Below are 19,363 nucleotides of genomic sequence, written 5' to 3'. Positions count from 1 at the left end.
TTAAGATGGTTGTTGTTTGGGATTTCATCTTGTATCATCATTCTTAGATAGCTGTGCACCTACACACTAGTCTTTCCTGGTTCCTTAAAATGACACACAAGAGATGTTTCCATTTTTGCAGGAAGGTGAGAATGAAGCCAGGATCATGTGGGTCCTTTCACAAGTGCTAGACATTTTTCAGACTAAAGAAAGCTGAGTAATTCTAGTGGCTAGGTCACAGGGTTGTGGACCTAAGAGCATCTTGTTCTCTCATTTCGGCTGAAACACTGACTCATTATGATATTTAGACATCCATGTATTTCCTTGGCTGTGATGAAAATTTTTCTACCTACTAGGTAGAAAAATTTCCTCAGAGGAAAAGAATGTGTCTAATCAGAGTTTTCTTGTGTAAATCAGTTACAAAAATATGAGAACAGAATAGTCTGCTTCAGATGAAAAAACAAAAAACCACATATTCTAGCAGTCGGTACAGGCAGAGTAACTAAGGAAAGATAGATTGATGATAGATAGCTGACAGACAAAGAGATATATAGATAGATAGACAGACAGATAGATAGATAGATAGACAAAGATAAAACCAGGCGATTTTGTAAATTTAGCATGGTTTTTCTCTTGCATTTGCAATGAAGAAGAGGCAATATACAAGAGGTGTTTGTTATCTAATTTAAGATCAGTATATGTTCTCCAATATAAATTACATTGAGAGCATGTAGAACCTGACATCAGATAAATTTTTCAGTATGCATTGCAGTATACAGAGCATGCTTTGCTGTGTAATAAAGTAAAGAGATGGATGCTTCATATTTTCAATTGTACTTGTTGAAGGGGTGATGGTAAATATTTTTACATCCTTTATTCCTCAAAGATTTTAATCTCTGTGTATACACAAAATGATGAAGTATGTGTGTAAGCGCACGCACAGCTTGTGTACCTAAAACTTCAGATGTTTGTCCACTTACAAGAAAAAGGGGGAGGGAAGGGAAGAATGAGCTGAAGATGTGATATGCATAGAAAGAGATACTATCGACTTTCTCCTGTACATGCTACAACTTTTGGAGTATAAACTGCTTAAAAAGAGATTAGACTACTTCCTGAATGCTGCTGACTCTTGCTCTCTTTTAAGAATTTCTGTACTAGCTGCAGGGCACTATACTGGTTAAATGCAATCAGAAATTGTTCAAATGAAATAATTCTTTTTTGTTTTAAATATCTTTTGTTTGTGCTATTATCTCATATTTTATATATTTACATTTTAAGCTATTTTGATATATTAAAATCGTAGGTAATTTTTGTGAATAACCATTAAAACTGAGCAGGTATCAAAGAAGTACACACCGGCATTTAAAAAAGACATTTAATAGCTCTATATTTCAGTCAAAATAGCAATCATGAGGTAGTATAAACCTAAAGGATTTAGTTTTAAGTCTGGTCAAAATGTACTTTTTACAGGCTAAGCATGCAAATATATCAGATTCAGCATAAGCAGTGATCTTATTTTTCTAGCTCTCTATTGCTCTACATGTCAGTGTATGCAATCCCTTAATTATTGCCATTCATGTTGATGGACTGACTCCTGGATTTGTGCCAATACGTGTGGTGTGATTCCATTCCTACTGTCCAAATCTGTTATGCTTTTTAAGCCTAGGGCCTTCTATGGATATACTGGTAAACTTGACATCAGGATCATATTCATGTTAAGTCATGAACTGACAGTCACATGATGGCATTTTAATGCATGTTTTTGATATATGCAGAGATATTTTGCTTTGCTTCCATAGTTATGGGTAGATAGAACAGAAAAGACAACCGCTAGAAATTGCATCATTAGGATAACATGTACCATCAAGAATCATAACTGTAGCCTGTGAAATTTAGAATTATATTATATACTCCATTACTTTGAATAATAGCATGACTGCAGAATGTTATCCCCAGCACATGCACTTGAATGCATATGTATATTACATTTAGTTAACTAGCTATACAAGAAATCTCTCTTACTCAATATTATCAGAGCAGACAATGATAACATTAAAAAACTATTACAAATACACCATGCTTTCAGCTAAAAATCTATTTAGCCATAATCTAGCAGTTATTCAACACAGCAGTTTTGGGTTTTTTGTGAAATTGCTTTGCTTGGAGCTCTTCATCTAGCATATTACCTTCCATTTAGACTTGTTTAAATCCTGATATACATTTGTATTATTCTCATTAAGGTTTGGCCACCCTGCATAGTTTAAACTTAATAAAAGATCTTCCATTCAAATTAAGTGATAAGTTGTACAAATATTGTCCTTGCAATCTTTCAATCATTTAGAATTTTAAGTGATAAACCCCCAAACATTATTTTTATCTTTGTTTCTGATAATTTAAGTTTTTTGGCTAATTCAATTCATATCAGATATATTCCTTTAATGAAATGTCACATTTTATCAAATGCAACATTGGCCTCAAGTGTTTCTGTTTTAAAGGAATTAAACCAGCCTAGCTCATAGTAGAGAATAGTAAGTTGAGTTGCATTCTCACTAAGTAGAAGAGAGTTGAATTAACTACAGTAAAAATATAGTATATGGTAAACCTCCTCCATTTATAATCTGTCATAAACTGTAAGATAAATACGAGTTGATATATACATGTTATGCTTTCTCTTTGCTGAAACAGAGTGCATGATGAAATAGTCTCATTTAATGACGTGATGTTCTTTTGATCTGTTTATCTGGTATACACTGAAAAACTTCTCATACAGGATGAGATTTTAAGTACCACAGAAAAAAAAAATGGAATGGAAGCATGGATAACTAAAGATATTAAGAAAATGGTATATTTTATCTTAGGTTTTGCAATATGATGCAAGTGCATAGCTACTATTTTACTAATATTTCAATGTATTTTTCTGAATATTGGGATGCTTCAAAGCCTGAAAGTCTTGAACCTGTCTTCTTTATCCACTCTGCACTGAATTTCTAATCTAGATTCAAATTCTGAAAATATGACTCATGAAAATAACTCTATATTTTAATGACAATGGCCTCTGGAAATAAACCATACAGAAATAGATTTTGTCTTTTTTTTTTTTTTTTTCTTTTCCAAAGGGTTATTTTTCACCAAATAAGCCTTTTTAAAATTTTTAGATTGAATACTGACCAGATTTTGTCAGTGAGGACATACACATTGATTGACGTCATGAACAGGCACGTGAAGGTCTTTGCTTCCCTCTAGTGACTGGTCTAGGAAGAGATTTAACTGAATCTGCTCATCTTAAACCTTGGCTCAGAGATTCAGCAAAAGCTCAATTATGTGTAAAGACACCTGAGAGGTCAGTGAGATGCTGATATAGCATTAGAACATGTATATCTGTGATAGCTATAGATAACATATGGCAGATTTACACCGGACCTGTGTTTGAATGGTTTTGATGTAGTATTACAGTTTTAGCAGACAGAGATAAAATTTCAATGTTGACATTTAAAGAACAACTGATAGAGTTGGAAGATGACCTCTAAGATGCATTTCAAAACACAATTTCAAATATTTATTTAAGGTCATTTTTGCAAAAAACACTTCTTGTAGTAAGACAGACCAGACTTCAATAAATTACATGATGTTCAATTCATCAGAGGGAATACTTATTAATTCAGGAGACTTAGATCTACACATTTTCAAGTCAAGACAAGCAAAACTACACTCTGCAAGTCCAAAAACATACATTATATTATACCATATTATATTTTCCTTATCATACTACTAAAAATAGCTATATTTATACTAGCTGTAGTTCTGTTTTGGGATTTTTTTTTTGTACTGACTGCAAATAAATTTAAAAGTAGCAAATAATATGATTTACTTACAAGCAATTTTATGCACATGATCTGTACACCTATTTTCAAAGGAACAGGTGCACAGCTCTTCTTACATGGACAAGCAAATATTCCCCAGGTTATTCAACTTCTTTGGTGACATAAGCAGATTTTTATTTAAGGATGGTATAATACAAGGACCTTTAGTGCTTCCAACTTCTGTTGGACAAGCAGAGCTAAATTCTCCAAAACAGACAACAGTCATGAGATCATCAGAATGAATGAGTTAAAAAAAAAGAGAAATACCATTATAAAACTATTTAAACTTCAGAGATCTGATTCATGGCAGGAGAATGATACTGGCTTTGAGAACAGCTAGAGAACATTTTCATTTAGGACTCAGGAATTTTGAATTCCAACTCTACCAGGGTTTAATCAGTGACCTTGGATGAACAGTTTTGCTTTCATTATGCTCTAGTTTCGCCTAGCTGAAAACCAGGGAGGATGGTATGGACCTCTGTGTTAAATTGCTTTTTAATTTACAGGTGTAAAAACCTTTAAGAGGTACATGATATAAATGAGAAAGGTTGCTAAACTTTTGCAGCTTCAACTGTGCTATTTTGTACTTTTGGAAGCTGTATTCTATTTGGTAAACACTGTTTTCTCCTGTAAGTCAGCCCAAGGCCAGCACCCTGCTGGATTTCCAGATCTTATCTGTTGCATTTCTTGGTCAAGTTTTATTAGAGAAAACAACAACTGAATTTTATTTGACTTAGTAAGATCCATAAATTTTTCTGGAAACAGATACAAAACCAAATTATGACTGATTTTTTCTGTAGTGAAGTTTATTCAAACCGCTCAATTATCTTTTGTCCTCATTATATGCTAAAAATCTGTCAAAAGTCCAATTATAATATTTAAATTCGATTATGAAGATACAATCACTAGTTCTTTTTAGTTACATTTCAGAATTTTAATTGCCTGATATTACAAGAAACCACTATTTTTAGTTTGTGAAAATCTACATTTACATAACAGCAATAAATAGCAGTTGAGTTCTCAACAAATGGAGTTGATTAATCATCCAGTAAAAATTAAAAAGAAAGTGAAATTATTAGCAGGAATTAATTTGATTTCCTTTTCTTGTTATAAATTTCAGCAGGCCATGGAAGCTCTGTTCATGGCTGTGTAGGTGTTAGTGAAGAGCAGTGTTATAAAAAAAGTACTAAATTATAAATTCCTCCCATATATACTGATTCATTTTGTGTATGACTTAAGCAAAGAAAATTGTGGCCTGACTCTTTTTCACCATAAAGAAACTCCATTTATATTCTACAATATTTCAGAATTAATTTTCTGCATTACAGTATAATCTTAGCAGTTTGTGAATTTAAAAATTTTTAAATTTAGGTCTTGCATGGCTTGCATTGTTTGCCACTTGATCTGATCTGATTCAAATCAGTCAAAGTCTTTTAGTTGTCTGCAAGGGAGTTTGGATCATGTTTTTCATTCCATACTGTTTTAATGAAAAGAACATAATTCTGTAAAGTCTTTCAAGTCTTTATGCAGGACTATCAAGAAAAAAGAATGTGTAGTGTGCTATTACACAGGTCCCACTATGGAAAGTTCTTCATAAAAACAGGCATTCCAGGAGGCACTTATCTTTTGAGTAAGTTCATTAATGAACATAAGCATAGAAACTAACATGGAAAGAGAATTTTCTGCCTTGAAAAAGGTGCCAGGAGTAAAGTCTGACTGTAAAGCTGGACCAACAAGACTGACTGCAGTCAATGGAAGAAGCAAAGCTTTAGCTGGCATGTACTTACTGTCATTCAATTTCCTCAATATCTTTTTGGGGACAAAAATAATATGACTGTAAAGTGATATAAAGTAAGGAAAAGCTACTATTCATATTTCCAGAAAAAAATTCTGACTTAGGATATTCTAATGATTTGATTATCAGCTTGACACATTTTGACAAAAGTTATAAAGAGTCTTCTTGAACATATTTTCAAAGGTTTTCAAGGCTAGGACAAAAAACCCCAAAAATTTAGTGGTCCATTGTGCTAGTTTTAAAAATCAAAGTGAAGAGGAGAGAGACATAGCAGATCTCTATCAATTTTGCCACCAGGAAACAAAATGCAAAAGTTGGCATGCATGTAAGTTTATATTGTAAAGCTGAGTTGCAGAAAATCACAATCAGCTGGTACAATCTTCTTTATTTGTATTGAAGAATTCCTTTTTGGACTATTTCTCCAGACTTGTATCCAGGAACAATGGGAGAAAAATAATTAAAAGCTGTGGGGGATAATTAAAAAAAAAGTAATTGTAAACTTTTTTTAACCCTCTTTAATGGACGATGCTCCAATATGTCTAGAGTGTAATTGTGAAGTTATATAAATGCATGCATTTTGTCATTTTGCATGTATGGGTATTCATACTTTCATATACCTTAAGGGTAGAAAATCTAAACCACTGCCAACATAAACTTGCATAGCAATAGGGAAAAAAAAATAGAGCAGATTTACCACTTGTCCTAATCTAAAACTGAACCAGGTCAAAATTCTTGCAACATCAAAAATTTCAGCTAATTGCATTGTACCTCTTCCAACTGTATAGTCAGCAGGCACAAACTATTATGAGCACACATATGGTCAAATAAAATGCTGTCATACTGTTATAACATCCTTCTGCAGCAACTGGCAGAGAAGAGCCTCAGAATACTAAAACTCTTTCCTTACCCAGTGCTGTGAGATGTCACGTTGCACTGCATACAGATGTGGAGCACACCAGCAACAACTGACTCTATCCTGTGGAGAACACATGTGCCCACATTATGTCCAACACATTTCTAAATGAACGAACAATAGCTGCATGGTTTTGCTAATCAGTTGGTGACTCTGGAAACTCCCATGTGAGAAATCACTTCCTCCCAGTGGCCCACCACATCTACCCCACCTTCCATGCCCTCATTGCAGTACTGCTAGCTGAGGGTTGCCTGTGAGGGTGGTACTTTCCAGTGTTCAGTACTGTGGCACCTATCTTTCCAGCCTCTTACTGTGTTTTGAATTCTTCACCCCGGTTCAAGATTCCAGGGGCTGGGTCCTCGAAGACAAATAACTGATTTTGTCAGGCCAAACTTCATAGATGCTGGAGACCCATTGTGCTCCTTTTGACTGGGATAGAATTAATTGTCTTCACAGTGGCTACTATGGGGTTATGTATTGTGCTGAATACAGGGTTGATAATATAGAGATGCTTTTGTTATTGCTGAGCAAGGCTTACACAGAGCCAAGGCCTTTTCTGCTTTTCATGCTGCCATGCTGGTGAGGAGGCTGGGAGTGCTTGGGAGGCTGAGAGGAGACACAGCCCGGACAGGTGACTCAAACTGACCAAAGGGATATTCCATACTATATGACATCATGCTCAGTATATAAAGTGGGAGGAAGGAGGAAGGCTGAGGACATTTGGAGTGATGCCGTTTGTCTTCCCAAGTACCTGTAGGAGGGCCCTGCTCCCCTGGAGATGGCTGAACACCTGCTTCCCATGGGAAGCACTGAATTAATTCCCTCTTTTGCTTTGCTTGTGTGCATTGCTTCTGCTTTCTCTATTAAAGTCTTTATCTCAACCCATGAGCTTTTACCCTTCTGATTTTCTTCCTGATACTAATGGTGGGAAAGTGAGCAAGCAACTGCGTGGAGCTTGGCTGCTCTGGAGTTAAACCACAACATCCATACACACTGTCAGTTATGGCACCTATCACATATGAAAGCATCAGAGATAGCAACAAAGTTCAAGAGAACTGTTCAGACTGCCACAGTAAATGACATTTTTGAAACGAAAATGTATGCATGCATATAATGATTCTTTGATCCCTGGGATTATAGAGCCTTACCCATATCTACATAAAACAAAACAATACTAGGAAAAAAACACTGATAGGGATATGGCAAGATTTAGGTTTGGCATGGTGACAAAAACATATAAACAGTGGTAAAATCAAATACAGAAGTGTTGGGAATCAGCTCCCCAGCCTATGAATATTTTCCAAAATAATATGTTGGACTTTCAGCAGAACTTCTTGTGAGTAACACACTCCAGAGGAGCTGACAGCTCATTGGGCATGGACTGTTCCTTTAAGGCTGAAAAGTGCGTTTCAAACTCCTTAAGTAATTTATATAAAGAAAAAATTGAAGGGCCAGTTCCTGAGGTCCCCAAGTAAATGCATCTGACCATTGGATCACTTTCTGGTTGAGACTGTTTTTGCTGTCTCCTTATTCTTTCTTGATTTCCTTTCCAGAAAGGTAGGAGGGACAAAAGAAAAGCCTTCAAGTTTTGTTTCATCTTAAAATCTTTAAAATCCCTTCTGTGGGGTAGAAAAGTCAGCCCTTGTACCTGACCAACTGCTTTTCCTTCTCTTTGTGGACTGAGACACTTGAGCTAATGTATCACAAACCGTTCCTGACAGCAAGGATTGTTTGCTCATGACAGATAATGCAAAGCAGAAAAGACACAACTCTTTCTGAATTTTTTGGTTGGTTGGTTTAAGGAACTAAATTGTTTCTCCTTAGACTGTTAAGTACAAATATTCCAAGCATTTTCCTATGAACTAGAGGGAGAAACATTCAGTATCCTAAGACTTTACTGAAGGCAACATTTAGAATACATTTTCTGAAACAAGTAGTTGAAGTTATCACTCATTTCTGAGGGGAAAAAATCACTGCTTACATACAACTGATGCTCAGCTTTGTGTAGGGAAGATGGAAGTATCAAAGCAAGCAATCATAAACAAGTCTGGTTTCAATCACCACAGACAGATGTGCTCTATATTTTGTGATAATCAACTGAAATAAAATGTTGAATTATTGGATTGAGTTTAATACATGACATACTATTTTGTTCTTTAGTTCCACTGTCTCAATATTGTACACACACTTGACTAGATGCCTCCAGAAAGGGCACAAGGCTGCCAGCTTGATAAATGGGAAACCTTGTAAAACATAATCAGAGGGCAGAGTCACAAAATCTTATAGAAAAATGGATTAAAACTGGTTTTACCAAAGTTAGGATGACCAAATTGTCACAGATACCAATGGCAGTAGAATAAGTTTGATGATCTGGTGTGATTAAACAGCTCACAGATCCAGAACTTTCTTCAAGGCTGGATGTCAGGGAACTGTAATCATCGATCAATCTCCTGAAAACATGTCCAAAATCCAGGTAGACAAAGCTTTCCTTGCTGCTGGAGAAGTATTAAACTGACAAGATCAGTGGAGGGAGTATCATTTACCAAATGTGAATTTCCAGTGCCGATAAAGGTGTGGGAGAAGTGGCTAAAAAGGTGGAAAAGCCCATTAGAGGTTGCTGCTGGCTGGATACCAATGATAAAAGCAAACACAGTTTTAATCTAAAACCCACTTAATTTAAAACACCTGACTCCTGACTGACTATTGATTAGTTAAGCACCCCCTAAAGCAGGCTACTTTTATTTGGGTTTATTCCAAAACGCTTGGCAAGTCCTGGTTATGCAAAAATTATCCAGTTTGGAAGGACATGAGTACATCACAGCTCTGTAGGATTTGCAATATGAATTAGGCTATTAATCCATCAAATCCAGTTGCCTGCTGGTGAGGATAACTAATTCCTGAGACTTAGAGAAAGCAGAAGAAATAAAACAAAGCCACCAAGAACCCAACATAATCATGAGCACCTAATCAATTGTATAGTCCTCTACCTATTTATTTGTTTAGATTTATAAATGATAGAAACTGACTCAGCATTATAGAGCTTTCATAATTTAAAACTCACAATGTCAGAATACAAATTCTGAAATATTCCTGACTAAATACAAATAGAAATAAAATGGTCCAAACAAAAAAGAAACAAAATAATAAAAAATACAAAAATAAATTTTGAATAAGCTAACAATAGAGATATTGTCCAAAGGTGATGGAGAAAAAAGGAAAAGTTTGCTCTTGCTATTGCACACTGTGATAAGAGATGTCACATTCTCATAAACTATCACACATACAAGTGCAAAACAAGTGACAGTGGTGTCCATGCAGACTTTACTGCTGCATCACATCTTATTGGGAATATTTCAGGGCTCATATCACTTTTAAAAATGGACACATCTCCAAGAACACCCCCAGTCTTCACACCTTCTAACATATTCAATAGCAACTACTAAATAATATGCCTAGTAAAGATATCCTTCAGAATACAAAAATGTGTGTTTCTCTCTCAAAAACCTCAGACTATTTTATGTAAGTTTTATGTAAATTTTAGATGTTTCACAAGTTTACTCTTCAGTCCAGATTCTGAAGCATATTGAAAACAGTACTTATATGTAGCACTGAACTTCTCCATAAAAAAATACTAAGAGAAATGCAAAACAAGTGGCAAGCACAAAATGCATTTGTTTGCAACTACTTCACACATTCATCCCAAATACCTGAATAAAATCTTTTAATCACATTGTAAAATACATGGTGTTGGGATTTTTTTTAGCAGTCTAATTCCATTTAAATATGACTTTGATATTCTGAACTGGAACAGTGAAATCAGAGCATGTGCTCTAAATACACAGTGCTTAAAGTAACCCATATAAAAAATTATAAACAAAGCAATGTACCACTCCTGTATAAGCAAAACATTGTGAAGAGAAAACAAAGAATATATTCCAAATCTTTTGCAATCCATGTGCTCCTAATAATGCATAAGATCAAGTCTTTCATGTACTTCATTCCACAGATTTCACGGAAATGGAATACTATGATGTTACTGGCAAATAATGGTACTATGATTCTTTTGCAGAGGCATAAACCAAGGCACTACTTGTATTTGGAGAGATTTCTAGTATCATGTCCAAAGTTTCTCATTTCTGTACTATAAGGTTGTTTCTCAGCCATCAGTGTGCTGATGTAAATCCAAGCTCAAGGAATAAAAACACAAAATCACAGGCATGCAATTTCTAACACTGTAGATGAGTCTGTATTATAAGACATATATAATATACCTGGATAAGAAGTACAACATCATCTTTAAAAAAAAGTAACATGGAAACCATATAGAGATCCTCCTTGAAACACTTAATCTGCATCGATGCAAAGTTCACCTTAACTTTAATGGGAGATTTACTGTGAAAGATTAATGCAGCAAATTACAACTGCACAAACTTAGGATTCATTTTAAACCACAACTGATTTTACTGATTTGCTTTCTTACAGCAACACTTTCTTTTTTTCATTATAGAAGGGAAACACTGAAAAATGTACAAGAAGACTAATAGTAAGATTTCACTGCTTAGAATACAGCTATTATTTTAATAAACTTAAACGAAAATTTGAACCAACTAAAATGAAGAATGCTGTGGGGATCACACTCAAAAATTGTATTTCTCCCTGCAGTAACAGAAATGGGAGTCTTCCTTAGTTATTTGTCTCATCGCTTACCCACTTGCCTGTTGCCCAGCAACTACCATGAAGGAACTACAGTTCTTCTCCATTCCCATTTTAATCTTGAAAAAGCAGATTAAAATTATTACGTAAGCAATCTCTTTCTGGTGAGATTTTGGAATATTTCAGTTTATGTATCTGCAAAAAGGAAGCAAAGTGACTGGAGAATCCAGTACTTCCACTCTGTCAAAGGTTCACTCTCTCTCTCATATCAACCGGTTTACTGACCAACTACATAAAAATCACTAGGTACTTCGTAATATTTGAGCTATAGCAATAGAAGCAAACATCTGTCACTTACATTCTTGAATCATCCCACAGCACACAGTAGGGATTCAATGTGCCCTAAGAAGAAAACAAACAGACCTATTAGTTACCTGTATGCAAAAATACTTGTCATGCTTGACCTAAAAATTTATTTGGGTCTCCTCCTACAAGATCATCCTTATACTCTGATGAATTGATGCCACTGAAATGGCAAAAGCTTAAGGTTAATTCTTATAGGATATTTTGAAGGCACTTGAACCTCAGAGCAGAGTATTTGTGCATTCTCTGCTTAGATAAGGAAAGCATAAAGTTGTCTTTTTGGTATATCCTAGTGGAAGTAAAATATGAGATACTAGCTCATCTGTTAAGAGACTTGACTGAACATTTCTGGTGTGTTTAGAAGCAGAACTTTAGACCCCTTAGGAATTTGGATGTCAAAACCAGTAATACCTTTTAAGCATATGTTGGGCAAAATGTCTAGAGGTTGGGATTTCAGGTTCACAGACCCCACATGCAATGTCCAAAGGTTTTGTAAATTAGGTCCTAAACCAGCAGAATGTTTTGCTCAAAATATGTATTTTTTTGTTTGTGGTTGAGCTTTACAATACCGGCTCCTCTGTCTTCAAAGTCAGTGGAAGATTTCCGATTTGATTTAGAACAGAATGGGAATCTAGGTTTTTTATTACAAATCAATGAACTATTGAGAACTTTTTTGGAAATTGAAAAATCTATATAATTACTCGTTTATTTTGCTGCTGAGGAAGTGTTGAGACAAAATTAAAATTCACTCAAATTGACTTAGAAGTACTTAAAACTGCTAAAATACATTCCTGTTCATCATAAGCATTAGATATTCCCAGGAGTCAGAACTACACAAACAAATTATATAAAATATAGAATAAAAAAATACTTTTAAAAAATCACAAGTGATTTGAAGAAGAAACAGGAGGAATCCACTATTTTTGGATCTTAATGCTAGTGAACAGTGTAGATGCAGTAGATATAGAGGTACTTTCATATAAAAAAACACACCTTAATATTTTATTCTCAAAAGTGATTTATTTATAGAAAAAAACATGGCAACCTGTAAAGTAAAAATCTATTAAATATTTAAATTAATCCACCTACCTCTTTGTCAAAGATAAAAAAGGTCCTTGTGAGAGAGGCATTTAGGGAAATTTTGAACCTCTACTTTAGTATTTTGCTGACTGCACTGAATTTTATGAGTAGAGTATAAATATTTAAAACCAACATATACTTATGGAACTTTATATTTACATAGCACTGTACAAACATAAATAAAGGATGCTCCATCCCCTGAAGTATTTATAAGATAAAGAAGAGGAAGGGGAAGAGAGCACAGGACAAAGCAGTGGATAACAGGCCAGTTGAGACTCAAGAGAACAGGCCTTGCATCACTAGCCAGGAGCTTTCAGATACATTGATGGACTAAGAGGTAGAAGGATAAAAATTAAGAACAAAAGAATGTCAGTGCAGAATTAAATTCTCTTTAAAATGTAATTTTATAAGAGTATTAATTTTTATCATTAGTCTGGGTGAAGTTCTACTTGAAATCTGATACAGTTACATGCACATTAAAAAAGTACTCCTATAGCTGCATAATAACAAGGCTTTGCATCTCTCAGATCTAAGACTTGTCTTTCCTAGCAGTGGACATCATACAGTTTATGCTTGCTATTCCCAGAGTGCAAATAGAATGAATAAAAAAACGCTTTCAGAAAAAATGTCCATTATAAAGAAATCTACAAAATAGAAGGAAATAAAAGCCTTTGCAGAAAACTGAAGCCTGATAAAATTGCTCTCAGATCACACACTTTGCTCTCTTTGAAATGTATTCAAATGAAAAGAAAGTGTATGTTTGGCCACTGCAGTCACCAATGAGAGATTAAGCAGAAACATGGGAAGCAGGATAAATACTGCTCCTGCTCCTAAAGAAAGTGTTGTGTGAGAGTTTGTTCCACCAGAAGTGGCAGATTGCAAGGACACAGCACCCTTTCAGAACTTCTTCCTCTTTTGATACCTGATCAAATACCCTTCAAGCACTGCAAGGACCACAAAGAGCTTGTTTCTGTATTTGCTTCTTTGTCTTTAATCTGTTAACCTTTTTCACAGCCTCTCTGGGGTACCTCTTGGCAATGTTGCAGGGCTGTTGTAGAGCTGTCTCCGATAGCCATGGCTCTCTGTGAGGGCAGTGCTCTTACCAGCTAATTACTCAGCTGCAGCTAAGGAAGCAGCTACTGTGTTCATTAGTGTTTACAACTGCTGTGGCATTGATTTATACACTACAGCACATTTCTTGGATATCTCAAAAATGGCCATATGTGTGTATGTATGTGTATGTATCCCTGGCATATAAAACTGAACTTTCAAGATGTGATTGGCAACTTTGACAGCCATCCAGCACAGTGCCAGCTGTTTTGTTGCCCAGGTTTTCAGTCTCACTGAACATTTCATGTCCTGGGCTACTGCTGGCTCCTTATTCTAGTGGCCCTGGAGTAAACTTCTGTGCTATCAGAAGGTGAGAGCTCATATTCTCTCTAGAGCAAATAGGATTCTGTTTGAGTTGTGCATTTTTTTTAAAGATTGCTTTGGTGTCTCTTTAATCAAACTACTGGAAAAACGTGGCCATATTCATCTACATGTTCACACTTTATAAGACCAAATATCATGTTCTCTAAATCACAGATCACAGAATATTTTGAACTGAAAGGGATCCACAAGGATCATCAAGCCCAACTCTTCAGTGAATGGCCATACGGGGGTTCAACTCACAACCTTGGTGCTATTTTTTATTAGCACAATGCTCTAACCAACTGAGCAGTGATGCATTGCAACTCACATTCCACTCTGGTCAGCTCTCTGTTATATTTGTAATTATCTACAAATCCAAATACCACGCAATATATTTCAAACAGCACATGTAATCGTGGTTTACACTTCCTCCAAAAGATAATCCTCCAGTTTTATTAATAAACTGGATAGTTTTGATATAAAATGAAGAAATTATTACAAATTTTGAATAAATTGGTGTTTTAAGCCTGATTTTAATTAGCCATATTAACTCTTTTTAAACTATCCATTTGCCCATCTTTTTTTCATAATCTCTTATCTACCTAATTTAGTCAGTAGATAAGGCGGTAAAAGAACAAATGTGTGGATATACTCCTATATACTAGTAGGCAAAATGCTATATACTACAAAATGCTTAAAATATCATCATTAAATCAATTTGCAAACAAACTGTTCTAAATAAATGAACAGCATTTTCAAGAACAAAGGTTTGAAAAGAACAAATATAACAGAAACATTAAAAAAAATCAGATGAAAGAGAATATATTTTATTTTCTGTTTAATAATTAATCTATTTAGCTGACATAATGTTTAATCAATGAGCCGTTATCAAATATTAAAGATATATTAGCAATGATTTTATCTTGTTGTATGTACATAAAGCCTGTCCTATGGTAATATGTTATAATAGAATAAATCCTTATTTTCAGGTGAGAAAATTATAGCAAAGAAGATTAGAATTAGATTCCGTTTAACTGAATGCTCAAACTTACAAAATATTATTTCTGTGCATCTACAGCCTTATTTCTTTAAGCCAAAGTTCCATGATGAAGGCTATGTCTTGAACACAAATGACCAAATGTTTAAAGATATTAAAATTACATAACTGATTTGTATTAATGGATTTTCCGGAGCAAGATATTGTCATTGTATCTGCCAATCCAACTTGTATACTCAGGTGGATTGAGATCCTACATAAATGGAGAATGTATGTAAGTTTAAGGGATGAAAATTTGATCCAAGCACTTGATGCTTCTCTGGATTATATTATAGGACAAAAACTGAACCAAAAAAAAAAAGAAATGCTCTGATATGTATTGGCAAGGTTATTACCTTTCTGCTTTGTCAAGATATGATCTGATCTTTTGTAACAATGAAGTTTAATTTTCAAGATTTTCAAACTTGGCAAAAACTTGCTCTGTAAATTAATCAAAAGGACGGATTAAAAAAAGATGAAAAAAAATTCCCTCTCTAATAATTTTGTAGAATTTCAGCTTCTGGGTTTAGCAGTTCAACCTTTTATTAGTCTAGTCTTGCCTGTGTTGTGCTTGTTTTATTAGCTTGTGTTTGGTCTAGAAATATTTTCAATGCTAATACATTGCTTACCAGTATTATTTTCTTATATAATTTTTAAATTTGTTTTCTTGCATGTGACCAAATTAATGAGAATCATTTTCTTACCTGCTACCCCATGGGCCCTCTTACCTGCTACTTTTTCAAGTAGTGATTTCAATTTCAAAATATAAATGTTATATTCTGCAATTTCTGTAAGTAACCCCCCAATCATTTTTAAAATAATAGATTATAAAATATAGCATTGAAAATTACCATAAATTCTTCCTAATAATGATCTTAGTAAGACCAAAACAAGTATTCTATTGCAAAGCTGATTGGTTCTTCCCCTGATATATAGGATTAATTTGTGTTTACTTCAGCAAATATATCGTAATATTTTAAGTGAAATATCTGACAGAAACAAAAGTTATGTTGAAGACTGATATTTTCTCCTAATATATACAATGTAATTTAGGTTTGAAAGAAAATAAAACAAAACAGAAAATGAAATCTACATGTCATAAACCATCTTAAAAATAAACAGAAACAGAGAACCATAAAACCCCAAATCGACACAATTCTTCATCAATACACTTTCAATGTTATTGAAAAGTAAGGAATCAGCTCAGTTTATGTTCCTCTGTTCCTTTTTTTCCGCCGAACTTTCACTGAGGTGTTCTTTGCATTGGCATTTTTCTGGGAACTGAATGGCTGATCATAATGCCCATTAATGTCAAAACAGTTTCTTCTAACCTTGAGTAAAATGTAATTTAAAGATCTAGAGTTCAAAAAGTTTTCTTCATACTTTTGCCCAGAGTCACTAATTCAATTTTGCTACTGACTGAAATATTTGGAACTTCTCTAGCTGAATTGTATCTATATGACCACTTGAGTAACTGTTTATAACTTAAAAATTACAGCTTTAAAGATTTTTGTATAACAATACTATTTTCAAAAGTTCCAGTAACTGTCTCTTCTAACTGACTCTTTATGACTTTATTCAAAGCAAACTCTAGCTCTTAGTAACATAAACAGAGAGAGTTTATAAGTTGTGCCTTCACATAAATTACTCCCATGCTTGTCACTTAATGTTATTTTCCCAATATTGTATATGACGAAAATTTTCCACAAAAGATAGATTTTATTTTCCTTGTGAGTGCTGGGAGACCGCTGAAAACAGAAAGAAAAAGTCTAAATATTTTTCATGTATTTGGAAAGAAAGTCCTTTTTATTTTCACATTTAAAACATTTTTAATATGAGATTAAAGCCTGAGAAATATAGAATTTAAATGACAAAAAATCTCAAACATTTATTAGGACTGTAAGCTAAATTGGAACCAGAGCATTTTTGTAGTCTGCTACGATGGGTTAAGTAAAAACCAGCTTCTATAAAATAATCAAAGAAAAGAAGAAAGGGCCTGAAGAACTATTGTAGCTCTATGAAATATGCAGGGAGCAAAAGGTTAAGCATCAGTACAATGATACATTTTCAATTGTAACCATGAAAGCATTTAATGGAAACTCTTCAACAGAAATTGCTGTTTAATAAAAAACCTCAACATTCACAAAACGACAATTAATTTTGTTTTGTTTATACACATGCCTGATCAAGTACACATTCCTTTCAAAGATTGTTACACTGTTCCTGAGATTAAATTTTAGAAGTTAAACTGCATTTTATAACCTGATATTTAAAACAACACCACTTCTTTTCTCTCATATGATTTGGCAAATATTCTTGTAAAAGCATATCAACTACCCTTGTACTTACATTAGACAGATGAGCCAGTTCTATCTCCAGGAAAGAATCTGTAGTTTTAGGCTCAGGTCGTATAGTAACAACAATGATTTTTGAGTTAACAACTGTAAAATTCCTGTAAAAAATGTAAAAATGGAAAATTTAAGTTTTTATAAGGTTAAATGAGACTTTTAATACTACATTTAAAGATGTAATGGAGTATTTTCTGTGACTTAGTTGACAAATATTAAGGGAGAAAATAATTTGTTTGGAAGTGGTGAAAACACTTATTTCAACTGTACTCAACGCATTGAACACTGAAAAGCACCAATGGCACAGAAGTAATTCCTTAAAGTACAATTTATTAATTAAAAGAATGTATTGATGACATAAACATTCTGTGCATGTTTGAGTGTATCTCATCTACTTCTTTCAACATAGACCCACTAGGTATGTTTTATAAAATAGTCATTTTTCTTCCACAGTGCTGTGTTGGGTTTTTTCCTGACTGTTAACTGTAAGATTGTGAAGGTGGGTAAGTACAATGGGAGACTGTACAGTTCTGTTGATTCTGTGCTCATGAAAAAAGTATACCTGTTTCCAATTCTAAAAAAATTGTATTTGGTATATGAGTGGGCAACTTCATCAACTAAATACTTTTTAGAATTTAAACCACAATTGTGCCCTGACTGAAATCCTGCCAAGCCAATGAATTTTTTCTCATATGGAAGATTAGATTTGGTCTTACATTATTATACTGGGTTATGCAAAATAATAACTTTCTGTCCATTTTTCTAATTCATCATCAATTTCTCTTTTCATGTAAAATGTGGATCACTATGTATCATAGCAACCTTTCTAGGACAGAGCTAGTAATGCCAAGATTATGCTAATACAGGCAGAAAGACATGTTGACATGATGTTCATGTATGAGATCCTTTGCTTCTTATGACCCTGTCAGGTTTAGAATGACCATCAGTTATCAGCCTGACTGCTTCCGGTGATCATTATGGTTTTACTTTGTATGTAATGCTTCTTTCCGCACCTCACAGAAAGGCATATTCACAGGTGGATGTTATCAAAGACAAAACTAGGCAGTTTGGATGTAATTATAATAGACATTATAAATATTCTTTTGCTGCTGTTGTTGTTTAATTGCTTATTTTCTCTAGGGAGTTTGTATTTAGGAGAGAATTCCATTTTGCTGGATCATTGAAACAGGAATTGCCATGGCTACAGTAATAGAAACTTAGCTCAGCAGGCATTTCATTCAGCACAAGGAATGAAATTGTTCTTCTGGGGCAAGGTATGAGTTCTAGTCCAATTTTGCTCAGCCAAATCATATAATGAAAATATAACGGAACTGACTTTCTGTTTTACTTAATTCCTATTTCTTCCCTTTGGTTACACTTTGAAGTCTCACATATTATTGACAAAAATGTATCAGTCAGGCTAACATTTAATGTTTAGCAAATTTTCAGTGCATTCTGTAGAATTACAGTAGCTGAATATCTATAATTATAAAAAAACCCCAAAACCCAACCCCCCCAAACCAAATAAAACTCCAAATAAATAAAAACCTGATTTCTCTAACATATAATGACAAGTGAAAATGGTGCTTACTATCTACTAAGAGATTATTTCAATTTTGGAAATTCATGCAAACTATTGGAAATACTGCTACTTCAGTACTCTTCTACAGTCAGTCTTCGTGATCAAGAAAGTTTTCCTTGGCGTATCTCATTTTAGTGCAGTTCTGACAGTTCTAGGGTGAGATCTGAAAGAACATCTAAGTGTCTAGTTTGTAACCTCAGCACATCCATTTAACCTCAGTCTCATTAAAACTCTATCAATCTACTTACATTTTCAAGAACCCCTAGCAGACTGCTTCACAAGAAAATAAATAAAACTGCCTATATCACTGTGAAATGAAAACTGTATCCCTCGTCACTGTC

General features: G+C 34.1%; 1 protein-coding gene across 11 annotated transcripts in view; it reads right to left on the bottom strand.

The window, feature by feature from the left end:
* Positions 1 to 19,363, bottom strand: part of ADGRB3 (adhesion G protein-coupled receptor B3) — a 458,541-nt gene that overhangs the window by 165,882 nt on the left and 273,296 nt on the right. For all 11 annotated transcript variants that reach the window (XM_032104724.1, XM_032104729.1, XM_032104733.1 and 8 more), the window contains 2 exons: positions 17,442 to 17,544; positions 11,559 to 11,602 (listed from right to left, as the gene is read on the bottom strand). In XM_032104724.1, coding sequence (XP_031960615.1) covers positions 11,559 to 11,602; positions 17,442 to 17,544 — 147 coding nt within the window. The remainder of the gene's footprint in view (positions 1 to 11,558; positions 11,603 to 17,441; positions 17,545 to 19,363) is intronic.

The sequence above is a fragment of the Corvus moneduloides genome, chromosome 3 (assembly GCF_009650955.1).
Source record: "Corvus moneduloides isolate bCorMon1 chromosome 3, bCorMon1.pri, whole genome shotgun sequence".
NCBI lineage: Eukaryota > Metazoa > Chordata > Aves > Passeriformes > Corvidae > Corvus > Corvus moneduloides.
Note: the sequence above shows the minus strand (reverse complement) of the source record. Positions and strands in the feature narration are given on the sequence as shown.